Raw genomic sequence first — 19,850 nt, forward strand, 5'->3', positions numbered from 1 at the left:
TTGTTTTACTGCAGTTACCCTCTCATGTAACACAATGGTGACACTGCAATAGCTGATAATGTCATATTTTTGTCACCACATAAAATAACAAAATTTGAAACAAAACTAATAAGACTAAAACTGAGGTGAATGTGGACATATAGACACAGTGACGCAGTAATGACGAAGATGGTGCAATTTAGTTTACTACATTTTTGTTTTAAATAACAACTAAAGGGACACGAAGCTTGACAGTGCTGTACCATTCTATACCTACTTAGTTGTAGGATACTTTTTTTAACACAGCAAGTGAAGGCATCTTCATGCACCAATGATGAAACCAACCAGCTGTATTTACCTCCTGTGAACAGGGGAGGGCGGTGCAGCTTAAAAATGAGCGGACCTCATCTCCCAGATGCAAGGTGACCTCAGTCATGTACAAAGGTCACCAGTTCAAACTCATCAGTAAACACAGTCCCGTATTAATTGCAGCGGTCAGTGGCAGAGTCATCGGGCACCAGTGAGTCTCATACCAGTGCAACAGGTGCTCCGTGAATTTGAGTGGTGGGTCAGCAACAACACAGGGTTACATAAGGAAATAGTTACCACTTGAACACACTGCTTTGACTGGCATTAGCAGGGGGAGATCTGTGAAGGGTCGATTTGCCGTCTGACTTGCGTCTGGCATGTGTTTACTTGCGTCTGAGGAAGTTCACTCAAATATACATTCTGTTAAACACACATATCCCCCCCCCCCCCCCCCCCTTCCCTCCTCAAATGCCTCAGGAGTCACGGGGTCTGGTGGAGGACCCCTCCAGGAGCCTCTCAGGTTTCTGACCCGGGGGGGGCTCAGGTCAATTGAGTAGAGACGCTGTCCGCTGGCACACGGCAGTCAGACACTTGACTCGGTCTGAGAGCGAAGACGCAACCTCCAGACAAAGACCGCACTTGTGGAGTTTCCCACACACAAACACACATAGACCTCCTCTGAGAGGCCATAGACCTACAGCCTGGGATCAGACACATAATGGAATCATGACATCAGCAGAGGATGATGAAGAGTTTGATGAGACTGTTGACCAGTATGCCGCTGACAACACCTGGAGCTGGGTAAAGTGGACTTTGAATCCTATGCATGTGTGGAAGTCGAACAGCAGCATGAAATAACAGCAGAGGAGAATGGACCTTAAGGTTCCTCAGTCACGTCATGTATTGACGTTGATGCTTTTATGTCCTAATGTCTTTGAGTGCTGTCTTTTGTCAATGACAGCAGAGCCGGAACCAAAGACTTGAGTTTGCGTCATTCAATATTCATCCTCTGTTTTCATTCAGGCTTGACGTGAATAAAATATTAGGGACAACTTTTAAAAGTGCTGTAACTGGTTCCGAGTTCGTGTCTCTATAATCCCACTCCTGTAAGACAATCTTCCCCAGAGAAGAAGGATGGTGTGAAGGGGGAGACAGGGCTGTGCACCTTGGATTAAAACCACACATTTGTCCATCAAGATGACAATGATTCATTCATCTCATAAGGTGAAGTAAATACATTGAGATAGTTAATGCCAGACATGTATATGTGAGGCTAAATTTTTTTGGATTTAGCACATGGAGAATAAAATGATGTCAATAATTGTCGCAACATTATTTTAATCAATCGCAATGTAACTATATATCAGTATATCTCTAATGCTTTGAGTAAACACAGTGAGGAGGTATAACACATTATTGATCCACCTCAGATTTGTAACAACTTTAGCTCTTTATCAAGTGTTTGTCGTTCTCTGGTCACGAAGACACGTTTCTTCTGCTGATTTTTGCCCCTTCCCTCAGGGGCAAAAATCAGTCTTTAAACCTAATAGGAAGCATTATGGGAAATGTATCTAGATAATTAAAGATATCATCTGATGTGACATTTTTTGTCTTGAATAGATTTTTAGATATTTCGACCACCCCCTAAGCTCAAATACATGTCGGGACATTTAATTTGTAACAAAAAGGCAGAACTTTCAGGGAGCTCTTTATTTCAAGTGATATGTAAGTGTTACAAAACGTTAAAGTGGTACATACTGACCAGTCTTTTTACTTCAGTGTTCAAATTTGGTCATTTGCAGAAGTTTTAATGAAAATCCCCTTAAATTTAGTGTGAACTTATACTTCTTCCATTAGTATTTGTATTTAAAAACTTGATTTATAAACTACAAATGTGCCTCTCTTTTTCCTTTTCTCTTCCTAATCTATAGAGCATTATGCCCGAGGGAGGGTTTAAACATTAATAATCTCACTAATTGGGCACGAAGAGGTTTATTTGCTTTTAATCATCTCTGTGTCGCTTGTACCAGCTAATGTTTCAGTCAAGTATTAGGACTCTCAGGCCAGAGTGACCTGAGCCAATCAGAGGCCTCGATATCAGATGGCTTGATATCAAACCACAAGATTACGCAATGAATTCGCAACATACCCTTGCTGAGCCAAATGAAATGAGAACCCTAAAGAATGACAAGTACTTGTACATACTGTTTGGTAAGTTAGGATGATGTTTCAGTCTTTGTCAGTGCATTATTGTGTGAATTAAAATGTGACAGAGCCAGCGGGGTTATTTAAATTGGAGCATTTTAACAGTTAAAAAGCAATCACTGAGAGACGTTAGTTAAATGTCTTAAATGTGTGGGGCGGTGTGGCCTAGGGTGTAGATTGGGCGTTCTCCAACAAGAAGGTTGCCGGTTCAATCCCCACTCTTCCCCATCTGCATGCCGAAGTGTCCTTGACAAGATACTGAACCCCTAAATGGCCCCTCATAAATGTTGAGTGTACAGCTAAATGACATGTAATGGAATGTAAATGTAGTGAGTTGTTGACTGGTTGGACGGTGTGGTGGTGAACAGAAGTCAAACGTTTCTTCTATGAAGGTCGAATAAATATCCTTAAGACATCCCTATTTTTGCAGTCGGGTTATGAGTGCAAATCTCCTGCTGATAAATGTGGTGGAGAGGATCATATGTCAGCTGTTTTCTCGTCGTGCGATACCACTTATGCCCATGACCGTACATGTCAAAAAAAGCAAATTGCCATCATGTGCTTTTTTGCGTCCAGAGCACATCGTCCGAGTTCAAGTCTTCTTGGTAAAATTGGCTCCTTCTCAGAAACATGTCGGGGAGGGCAGCTGAGGGGGGGGGGGGGGTTCATCTATCCTTGGAGAGTCCAGTGACTCTGAGGAGTGATGTGGGGACAGTGTGTCTATGCGGCTATGCCAGTACAGACTTATCACTGGCAGCACTTAAATGTCATGGTATGTGTCTCAAATTTGCAATTAAGGAGAGAATGTTTCGGAGCACACTTCATAAAGTGTATCAAGCAACTAACAGGCCTCGATTTTAGACATGGTTCGATGAACAAAAGTGAAAAGCATGTGATGGTACATTATATTACCTAACTTATTATTCAGCGAAAGGAATTAAGGGTTCCAAAAATGACCCCAGTCGTTAGCTCAATGTCAACTGAGGCTACAGGTTGGTGCAGGGTCAGCAGTTTCTACGAGACAAACTTCTCAGGCAGCAAACTGGTACTGAAAGTAAGTATAATGAATGAGCACATGTACATACACACTCACACGACTGCACCTCAAGCCGGAGCAGCACACGTAGAGGCAGCAGATCCATCACAGTGACACATAAACTTCTTGTTACAAAGGTAGTCAACATGCAAACTCAAGTTCTAGTTCATGAATGCCTTTATTGTTGTATCGGTTGGCTTTTCCCTCATTACTTTAATAACCTAATTCACAATAGTGTCACCAGGACAGCCAGAACGAACATTTCACACAAGAGTCCAGCAGCATAACGACCATAGGGCTCAGCTTTGATGGACTGTGATGGGGAAAAAAACAACAAAGACACACATTCTTTCTCTTCGGGTTTTGCTCAAAGACTGCTGCTACTCTACAGCCTGGAAAAACAATTACCCCCTGTGCACGCTCTCATGCACGCACACACACACACTGAACTGACACTTGAAGAAGAGCTGCACTCGGGGCTTTTATCTGTCATGAAATACTTTGGACTGTTGCCAAGGGGTCCTACATGAGAAGAGAGTTTTTTTACTGTGAGGATTTGGGGCCTTGTTCTCACTCCTTAAACACACACACACACACACACACACACATTTGCGCAGCTGTCCTTATTAGTACATTGCATTGACTTCCATTCAGTGTGGAGATTTTAATCAAAACCTTAGTCCTCACCTTCAGCATGATTCACCCATTACCTTAACTTAAACACAACTCACATTTTGAGCCCTAAGATTAACCAAGACCTTGAAATGAGTCCGATGGATGATGAATCATTGTTTATACAAAGACAAGTCCTAAAGAGGGAACAGGACACACACGCGTGTACACACACACACAGACACACATGCATGCATGGACGCTCACAGAGAGAGCAAACACACAGGCACATAGGCAATGTTTTTAAGTTTGTAAGAGAAGATAGAAGCATCAGAAATATTAATAAATTAATAAACACACAATATTAGCACAAGTAAATGTACAAAAGTAGAAAATCTATAACTATTTATATATGTGTGTGTGTGTGTGTTTGTAACTGAGTGACTGGTTATCACTGTGTTTTCACTGGTGTTCAGCTCTGTCAAACCACACTGACTCAGTCTGTCTGCAGGTTCTCACGTCTCAGGCTGCATCTGCTAACATCGCATGTGCCACCAAGCGGAGCTGTGATTGGTCAGAAAGATCAGCTCACTGACTCGCTGACTTCAGACGCTGACGTAGAGAACCGACCACTTCCCCCCCCCCCTACTTGCTGCTGAAACCCCCTTTCCTCAGGTTGCCTGGTGAGGTCAGCATTCCTGTGTCATGGCTTATATAGAGAGAATTCACATCGTAAAACATATATACTGAGCATGACGAAATAAAACAAAGTCAGCAAAAAGGAAAACATGTAGAAAAATAATACATTTAAAACATATTTCAGGGCTTCTAAAAACATTTTTTAAATCAAAAGTGGTTTTGTATTTATTCCCTTGTTTGTAGCTAACAGAAATTACTCCAAATACAATAAGATGATGTATTCATTTGGATGAAACAGGAAGCGAGGGGCTGCTGTTTGGTGCCACTGTGGCACCCGAAGCGATGGATTTTTCAACTCAACAGCCCAGCGTTGATTGGTCGGCGGGCGGAGTGATGTCATCCACTGACAAGACGATAGATGGTATAGACTCCCTGAGACAAACATAGGGAGAGAGAGAGAGAGAGAGAGAGAGAGAGAGAGAGAGAGAGAGAGAGAGAGAGAGAGAGAGAGAGAGAGTGAGCGAGAGAGGAAGGCGGAGGGACACAGTCAGAGGGAGACACCAGCGTCGCTTTGCCTGAAATAGTCCCTGTTGTTTTCCGCTTGTATTGGCCGGTGACAGCTCGTCAGGTTTCTGTCACCTCTGCGGGGAAACTGCTCCTCTATCATGGGTTTGCTGTGATGGTGTTCGCCTCCCGCCTCTCCGTGTCTGTCTGCACACTCAGCTGTTAAAGGTAGGAGCCTGCTCTGTGTATTCACTGTGTGTGAGTGACAATGGACTTGATCTACTCGGTTTTCACACACATGATCAATACTGTGTCTTTGTAGTCGTGTGCCATTCATCATTCGTTAATAACGTTATCCACCTACCCAACCTGGGGTGTATGTGAGTCAGCAACTCACATACAAATAGTCCATTTATTTCCTTTTAAACATGTTGTTGGACAAAATAAAGCGATGGTTGAATAATTAATACCGCCCAGTAGCATGTGAGTCTTTTTGATAGAAATAAATATTATTAAGATACATTTTCCATGTCCAAGTTTATGCTTTTATTTTGTAGTGTTCATGCTATGTGTAGATTCTACTCTCTGAGGTGTATGATGTGTACTGCCTGTATAGTAGTATGAGGAAGACTTTGTCTGAAACACATGATTGGATGAGTGGCCCGGCCAGATTCCATCCTGCAAGTACAAATCTTCATAACTGCAGCTTGTAAATCCATTAAACTAATGAGCATACCACAGCTAACCACTGGCCTTACAGAACAGTGGGGTTTCCTCCCAGTCTGAGTGGAGTTGAGGGAAATATGTGATTTTACCCAGTCGGCAGGAGTAGTCTCTGTGTGCTGTGAGACAATCTATTTTTGGATGAGGCTCTGCAGCAGAAGCAGTGTGTAGTGTGGCATTGTCTCTGCTTTGAAAATCAGCTGTCAGCTTTGCAGCTCAGAGCCTCAGCGAAAACACAAAATTGATAATTGAATGCAGTGAAGGTCGCCTCCAGGTCCCCTTCAATACCCAGACATGGTCGCGTCTTCTCACATTCACCCACTGCTCTAAAATTAGGGCTCTAATTTTTCTATAAGGGGCCTCCTCACGTGGTGGCTTATCCTCATTCCAACTGTACCAAGCCTATATGCTCTGTAATCATTTTGGGGGGCTAACCAAGGCAAGGTCAAGGTCTGACGCTCTTCCTTGTTTAAAACAGTTTTTTTTAATGCTAAACAAATGGGATTTTTCCCTGTGAAGTAATTGGAGGGGTAACGAGACAAGGCACTTGAGCAAAATAAGGACTGGAATGGAGAAGTTGGGGAATGTGCCTAAATGCCTGTATATGCAGTTATGATTGTGTAACGTGTGTGTGGTGAAAAAACATAGAGACATGTTACAACCAAGGGAAACATGTTTGTTCCCAGGGTGGATCCAGGGGTGGGACGAGGGGGGTACGTACCCCAGCTGAAATCTGATTGGTCCCTGAAGCGACATAGTCTTATTAGTAGTCTTTAAAAAACAGAACAAAACCCAACATTTTTAACTTACTAACAATACTTGTATATTTGTTCAGATTTTTAATTTTCAAAGCTTCTTTTGAAGAAAACAATTATCTTTGCTCAAAGCTATAGAGCTAGCAGTTAAAAAGGAATAACTTAAATGTGCATCTTACTGAATGAGGAGCTTACACGATGTTATACCTATAATTGGCCCCTCTTTGTAAAGTTTGACCCCTGTACAGCCCCTGATTTAGATCTCTCTTGTTGAAGTATTACTTCATCACTCCTCTCAGGACATTGTGGGATTGATTACATTTCAATGACAGTGACCAAACAACAACTATCTTTAGATCCCGAGTCAGACGTTACTAAATCCTGACGGGTAGTAGAAGAAGTCCCATTGTGTCCAGTGAAGCAAAAAGACAATTCGAGAAATCTCTAACTCTAAGCTAAGCAGACACTGTGTTACTGTGTAGCTTTCAGTCCAGAAACAAATACTGCGTATAGTGTTTAAACAACGTGGACTGACTTAGTGGTACAAAAGCTCACTCTTTGTCAAGAGTGCGTACACAACTGTATCCATTTCCTTGAAAAATATGACATTCACAGTTCTTCTGAGAAGTCGCCGTAAACACGGACGAGGTGTTCTCGATTTCACGAGGCCTCGCCCTGAGTCTAGATCACCCTCGGGCGGCGAACACAGATTGGGTCTGACTCGGCCCGTCCTCTGACCCCTGCTGCCCGGGGTTGGTTAGCTGAAGGGAAAACAGTTGTGTAGGATTTCCAGACTTATCGGGAAGTGTAAAAGAGGGTGGGGGGGGGTCAAAGAGCAGTATGTGGGCCACAGTCTACCCTTGGAGAAATTGCCAAAGTGCTAAGGAGAGAGCAGCCCCCCCCATCTCCTCTTTCCTCAGTCATACCAGTCACCTCATCCCACTGCAGAGCTAAGTGTCCTCAGCGGGTTGACTGACAGGCTGAAGGATTCACGACAGCTGCTGGATAATAAACACCTCCTCCGTTAAAGGTTGAATGAGTTTTAGGCACAGCCACTGTTTGCCCAGTGTTGACTGATCATAACTGGGTTATTTAAGGGGCACATGGAAACCTTTTTTCCGATCAATGTTGTTAGTGGTTTGAATTCTTTATAATTTATCTTGTTCTGTCTTGTTTCTTCATCCCCCAATCAGACCCGTCAGACCATGAACTACGTGGGACAGTTGTTCGTCCAGGTCAAGGAGCTGTACCGGGGCCTCAATCCCGCCACCCTCTCCGGCTGCATTGACGTCATCGTCGTGAGGCAGCCCGATGGCTCGCTGCAGTGCTCGCCCTTCCACGTTCGCTTCGGCAAGATGGGCGTCCTCCGGTCCCTCGAGAAAGTGGTAACCAGATGGAAACACAAAGGGATTGGACTTTAAGGTGGAAGGGAATCATTGTAGATTGCTCAACTTTTGAATTCTGGTCTCACCTCAGGTTGACATGGAGATCAATGGGGAACCGGTGGATATGCACATGAAGCTCGGGGACAATGGAGAGGCATTCTTCGTGCAAGAAACAGAAAACGATCAGGTATGGAGAACAGTTTTCCTTCAACTTAAGATGGCTGCAATTTTGTGCTGCATGTTATGATGTGTTCTCTTCTGTGTACAACAAACAAACCTGTCTGTTTGTTGGTTAGGTTGTATGTTTGTTTGGGATAAAAATTGCCCAAAAAAAAGTTGACGGATTTTCACGTTTCTTGGTGGAAGGATACAATATGGGTCAGGGAAGAACCCATTAGATATTTTGGTGCAGATCTAGATGAGGGGACAGCTCCATTAAATTTTACTTCGCAAGATAGAAAGTTTTTTGACATTTTCATTAATTTCTCAGGGAATAATTCATGGGTCTCGATAAAAAAACAGTCACATTTAGGGGACTGATATCTATGAATGTGTGGAGCTTGTTGAAGCTTGATTGAATTTTAGGGGACTGTGGGGACTTTTAGTCATGATCTTATTAGATAGCAATAGTAGAGGTGGACAGGAAATGCGGGGAAAGACATCAGGAAAAGGTCCAGCCCTTTTTTGATCTAGGCTCCGTGCTTAGAGCATCTGTTCTGAGTGCAGCCAAGTCATCTTAATTTGAAACTGAACTACCATCCTTTGCACCAATTGAAAAACTGCCCTGAGTGCTGTAATACTTTCCAAAATGTCTTGACTGTTATAGCCGTCTCGATTCATGTGCCTATATGACATGTCAATGGTGCATGACGATTCGAATGAAAACAAGATTTGGAAAGAAAACATTTCAAACATCACTCTCCACCCTCTGATGCCCTGAAACCCAGACTCACCCATGTTTACAACTGAGAGATGTTGTCCAATCTACCTTTCTGCTGCCAACCGGGCCATAGTAGTTTGAACAAGGTCACGCTGTGTGCAGGGTTGGAACCGCAGCCAGGAATTTCTTGCTTTCCCTTTTGGCTGAACAGCAATCCTCTGTTCATCAGCGAATCAGAATCGTCACTGCAGGAGTAACCCAGGTTCTCTGACCTGAAAGCCGTGGCCTTAAGATCGAGGATAGACCAAGAGAGGAAGTCCCTGGAAACATGCATATAGAGAAATTAAAAGAATGTTTAGAATTTGGCTTAACTGTTAGAGGAATGGTTGACAAGTTAAAAGGATGAAGTCCGAAGTGCTCAAATGAGAATCGAGGGAGAACTGATCAAAACTCGGTTTACAATTCACGGGAGAAATAACCAGTTGTAATCAGGCCTTGGAAAGCCGCTGCTTCCAGTGTTTGCATTTGGTCACAGATTTTAAGAGCCACGTCACGCACACTTTCATTTTGCTAGCGTGTGCACGTGAGGATGTGTGCAGCTGAAAGACATAAACAAGTGTAGAACCAACGATGTCGGCTCCAGCGAGGGGAAGTGGCTGATTTATGTCCCTGGAGGGGTGTCAGATTATTATTACCAGACGATGGAAGAGAAAGGAGAGGGGAGGAGCTCTGTTTCTTTGAATTCTTTTTTCTTGGAACAGGGAAACAAAACGTTAGCGAGCATTGTCGGACCATTAATCATACGGTTGTAGCTCAGTTTTTCCTCTCCCTCTCTTTTTTCTCTCTCTCGTTTTCTCTCTGTCTGCCTCTTTCCATACGTCTGCACACACACACACACACATTCACACACACACACACACACACACACACACTTCCCCTGCTCTGACAGCAGGAAAGCTTCCTGGAAAGACTTTTCCTTTCCTAGAAGGAGGGAAAAAAACTCTTCTTACATAAACAGTTGGGAGGGACTGTTTTGGATTTGCCGTTTTGTATTTGCTGACGAATTCTTTCAGCCAACAGTTTGGCAGTGTCTCTGCATATTTGTCTCGGACCACTAGCAAAGCACCAAGAGTCGTGTAGTCAGCAGGAGTTTTACAACCCAACTTGTTTGCTAAAAGAGTTCAAAAGCATATAAATGTTTTATCAGTGCAGGACCTTTCCAATTTTTCAGAAGGTGTCCGACTGTAATGGATTTCTCGGGGGGGCGATGCTGATACTGTACTAGGGAGTTTAAAATTCTCAATGCCAATACATAGGCCACTGTATACAATATATAACATATTCCTAAATTGTCATTATCAAACCCTTGAGACAAAGAAATGAATATTGATATCTACCCTGTGATTCCCACCCCTCGTAGAAGAATCATTTACTTGAAATATCTATATGTTTATATATGTTGGTAGTATTAAGTGTTAAGTTCAGTGTCTTTGTTTAAGTCAAGTTATATTATATACATTTCAAAGAAAAACACTCTTTTAATTCTATTTCTCATTTCAACAGGAAGTGGTTCCCTCCTACCTGGCCACCTCTCCGATTATGTCGGACGGGGCCGCTCTCAGGAGCTCCTCCCTGATGGGGAAGAGCTCTGGGCCGCCCGTGCTGACGCTGGGCTCCGCAGGGAGCAACGGGGAGCCCGGCGGCGGGATGATGAAGAAGAGGAGGAAGCGGAGGAGGAAAGCCCGGGCGGACAACGTGAGGAGGGAGGAGAGCGGAGACTACTCCGGAGACGAGGACATGTTCACCATAGACATCAGCTCCGACGAATGCGCGGAGATGGAGAGCAACAGGTGAGGAAGAGTAGAGACACCTCCGCTCTTCTAACTAAACCACAGCCGCCCCCTTATTTGTCACAAAACATAGTCCTAAACAATGGACATGAAAAACAAATGAACAAGTATTTACCTAACTGTGTCTAACTACTCAAGAGAAGTAACAGTGATGTACAGCAACACAAAATAAGTCAACTAGAAAGGCCATGGTTCAGATTTCTGACAATTTGTTAGAAATCTGAAAACACACAGAAATGTATTGGTTTCTTCCCAGGTCAAGGGCCCATCCTTTAACCAAGATTAGTTGAAATCAGTCTTGCAGTTTTTGCATAATCCTGTTAACAAGCAAAGCCACAAACAGACACAAGTGAGTAATAACAGTGTGGCTAAGAGGAAAAGCTTTACACGTGACACAGTAAGGAAGCGAGGGAAAGGGAGGACAGGGAGGTGGTGAGATAAAAAATAAAATGTATCACTGGAATGAGCGTGGAGAGCAGCTGTAGAGGAGAAACAGAGGCTTCCAGCTGTGGTGCTGCCACTTACACACTGATAAAGCACTTGAAACCCCACAGAACCCCCCCCCCCCCCCCCCCCCCCCCCACGTCAGCCCTCTGATTACCACTGGGTGTGAAAGAGGAAGCTTCACCTATGAAAAGAGGAAACATGGTCATTGTGTGTGTGGGTGTTTTTGTGAATGGGCGCACACTAACATATGTGGACACACATGTGCGCGGCTTGTGTAACATGTGCGTAAGGGTAACTTGGCCTCCGCTGTGCATCAGAGCACTGGATCCAAAATGGCTTATAGCATGTGTAGTATGTAGGTCAGGCATGCAGCTATAGGAGTCGTATTGTATGCGGTTGGTCCACTCATCATGAATGGGTACAGCAGCAGTTGTAAAACGAGCCCCTGAGTTGTTTTCATCTCTGCTGCTCTCTACTGTAAGAAAACAACACCATCATGTTTCATGTGGGTCACAGTGAATACAGTTATTGGCCCATGAGGAATAAGAGGATTGTAAATGTGGCGTTAGCAAAGACATGTTTGCTTTGTCACTCAGCAGAGCTCATCCCTCCACTTAGACCCGACAGTCTACACATTAAACCACATTTACATTCACTGGATCCAGATTTTTATTATAAATAATAAATAAATAAATATGAATCTCCTAAGCATGTTGGATTAAGATCCTGGAATTATTCTATATTAATTATGAATGGGTTCTTTCCTCACCAGTGGAAAGATCTTTCCACCAAGTTTAAAGGTAATCTGCTAAGTCGTTTTTGCATAATCCTGCTAACTAACAGACAAACGCAGATGAAAACATGAGCTTCTAGTTTCTACCTCTATTTTTTTTTTAGGATTTATGCTTTTGTCTAAAATATCCCTGGTAAAGCTTGTCTTGGAGCACAGATCGACTCACATGACATTCAAACATCTTAAGAGCTCAGTATAAATCTCACTGAACTGTGGCTGCATGACATGGCAGGCCAGATTTATGTGGGTCTTAAAACTTGCTCTGGGAAATAGGTAAAAACTGGACGGTTAACTATAGCCCTGCGCAAAATACAAGACGCAATACAAAACAAAGAATGATGTTTTTCTGGGTGTGTGTGTTTTCCAGGTCTTCATCTCGGGATGTCTTAAGAGACGAGACAATCGTCGGTTCGACCAGCGGCTCCTACAAACAGGCTGGAATCTACACCCACTCAGATGGAGGGTGGAGTCCCATCCACAGGTGCCCAACCCACACAAGCAGACATGTACACACACCTACAATTAAATGGAGCAAAAAACAGATGTTCTAAGCCCCCTTTTTCACTGCTCAAACAACTCAGTAACAGCCGCTAACATCTGGCTACAATTGACTCACTAGTAAACACAGGTTCATACAGACTCTGGCTCCAATCGGCCCAGGATTGAAACATGACTCCTGGGTGAACGCGCTAATTTATTCGTCCTCTCTACTCTGGCAGTCTAGACATTTCTAACGATCATTGTAACTGCTTACCACTGGTCTCCGTGGTGCAAACAAAGAACGGCAAACTCCGCTGCTGACACTTGAGAAGGAGTCAATCCCCTTTTCGTCTGTTCCTCTCTCAGCCCTGGAAACTCTCGTCCCACGTCCCCAAAGAGTGACTCTGAATTGTTAACCAAGCCGTCAGACGCGGAAAACCAGAATCCAGCCATGCACTGGGCGTGGGGGGAGCTGCCACAGGCCGCCAGGGTAACCAGCATCCCCCGTGCACACATAAAGCAACAATATTGTGGTTCACTTAGTAAATGTGTCAGTGTTTTTATTGTTATGTCATTATCATCATAGTTCTGTTCCCTGTTTCTTGCAGCCATCCTTCCTTCAAATGAGGTCTGACCCTCCACTAGTGTGTCCCGTACCCGTCCCCGTGTCTGACAGCACCCATTTCCGAGTGATTACTCATGAGACGTCTTCAGGGGCCCCGTGTGAAACATCGGCGCTTCAGCTGCTGATGTCGGAGGACACGGTTGTCACAGAACAGACGGTGGACACATTTGGGATGGAGTCGGAATCCACGAGGATGGAGTCTCAGACCGTCGCCTCGGAGACGCAGGAGGCGGCGGTGGAAAGTGTCGCTGCTCGTATGATGGCCGACCTGGAGGAGGCGCTGCCGCGGCCGCTTGGCAAGACTGACTCTCCATCCAAGAGAAAAGGTAACCTTCAGAGGATAATTTAAAAACAAAACAATAACACAGAAACACATTATCTAAGCAGCCATCATTTAGCTGAGGTTTTAATGTGTCAGCTCCATCTGCAATAAAGATCATGGGAATTTGAATGACAGTTACTCATGATCGCTGAACCCCAAATTGCTGAAAAGTTTGTGGTGTTTTGAGTTGAATCAATTTGTTTTTTTAGTCATTCATCATCAATAAAAAGCATGAAGGTTAATTTGTTTTCCAAGTTCAATAACTGAAAGAGTCTTTGCTCAGTTGTAGACAAGAGGAGCCGCCATCTTGGTTCAGATGGGATTTACCTGGATGACATCACAGATCTCGAGCCTGAAGTGGCAGCACTTTACTTCCCTAAGAGGTACATATACACACACACACACACATACATACACAGAGATGCACAAATGTTTACATGATATAAGTTTTAACCCAGTTATATCTTCTCGTAGTGACTGCGCTGCAGCCGTGAGGAGCATCTCAGACCCGGGCCTTCACAGCTCCAGTCAGTCCCCGCAGTCGGTCAGCTCTGGAGGAGACAGCGGCATGGACAGCTACTGCGACCTCATGTCAGACCTGCCGTCCATCGCCATCTCCCTGTGTGGAGGCCTCACTGACAACAGGGAGATCACAAAAGGTAAGCTTCTCATACTGACGGAGGGAGGACAGCAAGCTACATCAGAGTCCTGGAAGGATCCGTTACCTCTCATTATCGCCCAGTCAAATCCAGATCCACCAAGACCCGTTAACATATGCCCCGCTACCCGACTGGATATCCGAGCTGACCTTTTATGTCCTAGGCTTTCACAATAAGATGAATTATTGCGGCTGACTAGGTTTTATATAAGCTGATTTAGAAGATAAAAAATGTTGCACAATATTTCCAATTTCTGATTTCGTTAAGTTCTCACCTGCTGCCCGCCCTGGTTTATTTAACTTTTGAATTGTACATTTGAATTTACATGATATTTTACACGTTGAACAAATGTTAGTTGTACCTGACCTTGTGCAGGACTCTCAGCTAAATGTCATACACCCTGACATGAACCTGACCTGTGTGTGTGTGTGTGTGTGTGTGTGTTAACAGAGCAGTTCCACGAGAAAATCATCTCCTACCAGCAGTTCGCAGAGAACCCCTCCCTCATCGACGACCCCAACTTGGTTGTAAAAATCGGCTCCAAGTAAGACGTGCACACTTTGAACGAGTGAGAAGAAAGTTGCAGCAGCGTTTATAGAAATGTTATAAATATATTTTGGTATGCTCCCTCAGGTACTATAACTGGAGCTCTGCGGCTCCACTTATGCTGGCGATGCAGGCCTTTCAGAAACCCCTGCCAAAGGTAAGAAATCAATATGCGCACATGGCACAGATACTGGTTGTTGCGCCTGAATACCACCCCCTCTTTGGGCCAAAACTGGTACTGCATCATGTATATCTGCATCTCAACACACATACGTCTCCTTCATCTATTCAGGATGGGGCTTAATATCAAGTGTAACCTGGATCTGCTCTCTTTGGGAACTCGAATTAAACTTTGTTCTACTCTGTTTTCCTTCCTTTTATTTTATCGCTCCCTCCTTCTCCAATCCATCGCTTCATCCATTCATCCGTTGTTTAGTTCTCATGCCTCACTTACATTTGCTCGGCCTTGGACCTTCTTCTCTGTTATCTGACCAGTGTGCTGGACTACAGCTCTGTACGTCAGAGTCCCCCCCCCCCCACCACAAACACACACACACACACACACACACACACACAAACACGCACTCTCTCACTCACGTTTCTTTATTTTCTTCATTTCAGCTGCAGATACATCTTTGTTTCTGAGTTAGTGTTTGTTGATTTATGGTCTGGTTTCATTTTTTTAAGTATATTTTTTCATGGTGTTGTGTTGGTTGTGGCTGTTTGTGTGTGGGTGTGTGTTTGGTTGTGTGTGTGTGTTTGGTTGTGTGTGTGTGTGTGCTCTGCTCCAGGCTGCAGTGGAAAACATCATGAAGGAGAAGATGCCCAAGAGAGGGGGGAGGTGGTGGTTCTCCTGGAGAGGCAGGACCAGCGGCAACAAATCGGTATTTTCTACATTTTCTGTTCATGAAAGAAATGTTTCTGTTGCTCTTTTTGGTTTGTTGCAGCCATAGACATCCCAAACTAGTGACTGTTACTTTTGCAGAAAATGAAAAATGCAGTTTTACATCCATTAACACCGTTTTTTCTCCTGTAGGATTCCATGTCGGAGTGTGGGGCGTGTGGCTCTGCTGAGCAGCCTGGGACAATGACAAGCAGGTAAGAAGTCTATAAATAATCCAGACAAAAAAAACGCACTGAACAGCCTCGCTCTTGACGCGTCCTATAAATATCAACCTCTCACTCTGAAAATAGGCACAAAGAAGAATCGTCCTCAAGTGATGAAGACCTCAGAGCAGCCAACCAGACCTCTACCAGCGTCCAATCCGAGCCGGGGCTGGCATCAGGGGGCGTGTCTTATAAGAAAACACTACGACTCACATCAGAGCAGCTGGTGAGAAGCTTTTTTTGAAGCGGAGAATCGATCTGTGTAGCATCATATATCACTTATCATTCTCATCTCTTTTCCGTCCCTCTCTCTCTATCTCTCTCTCACACACACACACACACACACTACACACACTCAGGAGTCTCTCCAGCTCCAGGATGGGCCGAACAATGTAGTGTTCAGTGTGACCACTCAGTACCAGGGAACCTCTCGCTGTCAGGGAACCATCTACCTCTGGAACTGGGACGACAAGATAATTATCTCCGACATAGACGGAACCATCACCAGGTTAGTGAATATACAGGTATATATATATAATACGTTTGCGTCTATAATGCTGCTATAGTATTCTTAGTTTGAAGTGAAAATAGATGAAATATGTTCATATGGACCTAAATTACCTTCTAATGGATGTGAGGATTCAGCAGGATGAAAATAATCTTTTCACAATAGTCATTTTTCATTTTTAGTCATTGTTGATAATGAGGCCCTTTTTCCATCTCGATTTTAAAGGTTAAAGTGAGCAGACGGTCGAGCTGGTCGGCTTAATCTAACTATGAAGTATAATAACTCGCTTTCTCAAATATCACTTGTGTTTTTTCTCCAGGTCGGACACGTTGGGTCACATCCTGCCCACGCTGGGGAAAGACTGGACCCACCAGGGCATCGCACACCTCTACCACAAAGTCAGCCAGTAAGCACTCATCTGTAAACACACCACTCATTGTTTTTATCAAGTTAAAAAAAATAATTTGAAGAATGCATAAAGGGAGAAGTTGTAAAATGGTTTATAAATATTTTACATCAGACAGGCGAAATCTAACTAAAACTGTGAGGAAGTATTTACAACCATAGCTGATCGTATGACTGTGTCTTTTAGAAACGGCTACAAGTTCCTGTACTGCTCAGCTCGAGCCATCGGCATGGCTGACATGACCAGAGGTTACCTGCACTGGGTCAATGAGAGAGGCACCATGCTTCCTGTCGGCCCCGTCCTTCTGAGCCCCAGCAGCCTGTTCTCAGCTCTGCACAGGTCTCACATCCACACAAACACAAGGCCACACATTTCTTCAAATGCACCTTTCATTGCTCTCTGTGACACGAGGGCTGTTGTGTTGTGCTGGTTGTTGTTACATCCTCGTGGTGTGTGTGTGTTTGCCAGGGAGGTAATCGAGAAGAAACCAGAGAAGTTCAAGATTGAGTGTCTGACTGACATCAAGAACCTCTTCTACCCCAACAAGCAGCCTTTCTATGCAGCGTTTGGCAACAGACCGACGGTACACACACACACACACACACACACATACACACAAACACACACACACACACACACACACACACACACACACAAAAACACACACACACACACACAAACACAAATATCTGTTTAAATGAGATTTGAATTATTTTAACATTGAATCCTATTCCTCTTGTATATTTGTAGGATGTATACTCCTACAAAGAAGTAGGAGTACCACTGAACAGGATTTTTACAGTCAACCCCAAAGGCGAGCTGGTGCAGGAGCACGCCAAGACCAACATCTCATCGTAAGTCCTGCATCCACTGTGATTAACCTCCACTGGGGGAAACGTTGTTATCACCTTAAATGAAATGTTGAGTTTAAACATGTATCGTGTCTGACTCTCGGTTCTCACCAGGTACGTACGTCTCGGGGAGGTGGTGGACCACGTGTTCCCCCTGAAGATGCGCGCCTCCTCCTCGGACTTCCCCTGCTCGGACACCTACAGCCACTTCACGTTCTGGAGGAATCAGCTCCCCCGGGTGGATCATCAGGGAACGACGCCTCCGCAGAGTCCCGGCTCCAGCAGCTGACCGCCTGAGGCCTGCTGAGCCACTTCTTGGCGGGCGGAGTGACTGACGGTGCGACTGAGCTGCAGCTGTCACGTGGACAGTAATGGTTACGTGTGTGATATGGATTTTTTTGTAGATTTTTATGACACCGTGGGGCGTCTGAGTAGTCGGCCATTCTGCTGCAATAGTCTCACAATGCACAAAGTGGACGTCAGCGCACTTTGATGAAAAGATGGCCTCCGGTGTCGTCTGTATGTATATGAGAAATAATCATTATTTATTCAGGCAGCTTAGCACATATTGTTTTGGAGTGATTGTTGATTATTTCAGAAGATAAACTTTCTGTTTTACGGACAAATACTGAACAGACAATAAGCGCTTCATCCAGACTTCAAAAAGAAAGTTATTTAAACATGTAGAATTTATTTTCTTACTCTGAACTTGGAGACTGTTCATATGATATATACATGCAAGCTGGTTTCACGTTATAGGAATATATACAGCACTTGTTATTCTGTTTGAAAGGAATCGGTATAAGTAATTTAGGAGGTTACAACGTATTACAGCGCACACTATACTGTAGATAAGCATCTATGTAGCTTCGACAAAAGAAGGTTTGTTATGAAGATGGTTTGAATGAATGTGTATTGTCGCGACAATGCTGACAAAACAACGAAGCACAATCTTTATAAAGGTCACAGCCATGAGATTTCTCTGTTTCTCTAAGAGGAGTTGCTACATAATGTCATTCTGTGGGAATGTCGTTTCCACGGCAGCCTTCGTTAAGTGTCTTTTAATGTATTTATAGGCAAACCAGTGATCCTCTCACTTGTGTTTTCCACTTTTTGTGATAAATGACACGACGAGCAACCGACTGAGGTGAAAATGTTCGCTCGCCGTTGGTTCTTTGACTGTGCTGTTACTGCCATTCCTTTGAGAATAGGACTCAATGCAAACTTGACTCTGGAAATCCTCATCAGACTCAATCCAGTGTTAAGAGGACAGCAGGCCTTGGTATTAAAGTTACAGACATGGGAAGAAGAACAGTTATTTCTTTCAACACCACCCACCAATATGAGGTCATTAATGTGAGCCGCTGTCCACATGTCCTACATCACTGACCTGATCGTCAGTGCTGCGAGTACACCTGTAGATTATGAGAGTTTGTATATAACGCTTTAACCTGCTGATATTATTCTTTCTATGAAAGAGCTAAAAGGTGTTTTATTTTTTGCCTGAACTGTGAACAGGATCAATCATTTGCTCAATCCCTCTATCGACCGGTTCACTGTTAAATCTGTTATTCAAACTCAATAAAAATGCCTTGGAACAACAACAAGTGTCGGTTAATTCATTTACCTTTTTATAACATTGATGATTTATCCACTTTCATGAATAAACACTGAATTAGACTGAAGAGCAATAACCTGTTTCTTAAATGTATTCATGTGGGATTGCAGGCAGATCGGATCAGGCCTCATCTTTCCAGCCTCGGTTTCAGCCCCAACAATTCATCCTCATGAATCCTTTGCTTAATTCATGAAATATTTAACAATGATTTAGGCTAATAATTATGTAGATTCACTGCCATTGTTATTATCTTATTACCAACTTGAAAATAATGAATATTTCATTTCAGCCACTGTGGATATCAGAATCGGACTTATGTCAAAGCAGTTTGTATACAAACATTAGTTGGTTGTGTACAGTACGTGCATGTATATTATTATTATTAAGGTTAAGAGTATAATTATTATTATGGTTATGACAATTATTATAATCTGTTTTATTATTAATATGATTGTAAATGTATGTTTTGGTAATTTTTGTCGTTAGTAATAATGTATTTATATCTAAACTTTATATGTAATGTGGGGGTTATTAGAGGTCATGGGGGCTGAACATTTACAATATGGAGGAGGAGGAGTTTCTAAATCCCAGCGACACCATTGGCCTGGACC

The 19,850-nt window shown here is 43.6% G+C and overlaps 1 protein-coding gene across 2 annotated transcripts; it reads left to right on the forward strand.

The window, feature by feature from the left end:
* Window positions 1-848: 848 nt before the first annotated feature.
* On the forward strand, window positions 849-19,228 carry lpin1b (lipin 1b). 2 transcript variants are annotated; one of them, XM_062411844.1, is made up of 20 exons: window positions 849-1,089; window positions 7,956-8,147; window positions 8,239-8,334; window positions 10,591-10,877; window positions 12,485-12,598; window positions 12,964-13,087; window positions 13,206-13,548; window positions 13,828-13,927; window positions 14,019-14,203; window positions 14,654-14,747; window positions 14,837-14,906; window positions 15,541-15,633; window positions 15,786-15,847; window positions 15,944-16,082; window positions 16,216-16,364; window positions 16,684-16,770; window positions 16,957-17,109; window positions 17,239-17,353; window positions 17,521-17,624; window positions 17,736-19,228. In XM_062411844.1, exons 1-20 carry the CDS (start codon window positions 1,015-1,017, stop codon window positions 17,908-17,910), a joined length of 2,757 nt encoding a protein of 918 aa, XP_062267828.1. In that variant the 5' UTR covers window positions 849-1,014; the 3' UTR covers window positions 17,911-19,228. The 2 variants fall into 2 exon arrangements, with proteins under 2 accessions (XP_062267828.1, XP_062267829.1); XM_062411845.1 differs by lacking the exon at window positions 849-1,089 and adding an exon at window positions 4,801-5,512.
* The last annotated feature ends 622 nt before the right edge of the window (window positions 19,229-19,850 follow it).

The sequence above is a fragment of the Platichthys flesus genome, chromosome 18 (assembly GCF_949316205.1).
Source record: "Platichthys flesus chromosome 18, fPlaFle2.1, whole genome shotgun sequence".
Lineage (NCBI taxonomy): Eukaryota > Metazoa > Chordata > Actinopteri > Pleuronectiformes > Pleuronectidae > Platichthys > Platichthys flesus.

What these genes read in the sequence shown, in the direction of transcription:
- lpin1b (XM_062411844.1), top strand. Translation starts at nt 1,015, where the DNA reads ATGACATCAGCAGAGGATGATGAAGAGTTTGATGAGACTGTTGACCAG. An exon ending in CAACAGGGAGATCACAAAAG is followed by an intron (nt 14,204 to 14,653) that starts GTAAGCTTCTCA and finishes GTGTGTTAACAG; the next exon opens with AGCAGTTCCACGAGAAAATC. An exon ending in GGACCAGCGGCAACAAATCG is followed by an intron (nt 15,634 to 15,785) that starts GTATTTTCTACA and finishes TTTCTCCTGTAG; the next exon opens with GATTCCATGTCGGAGTGTGG.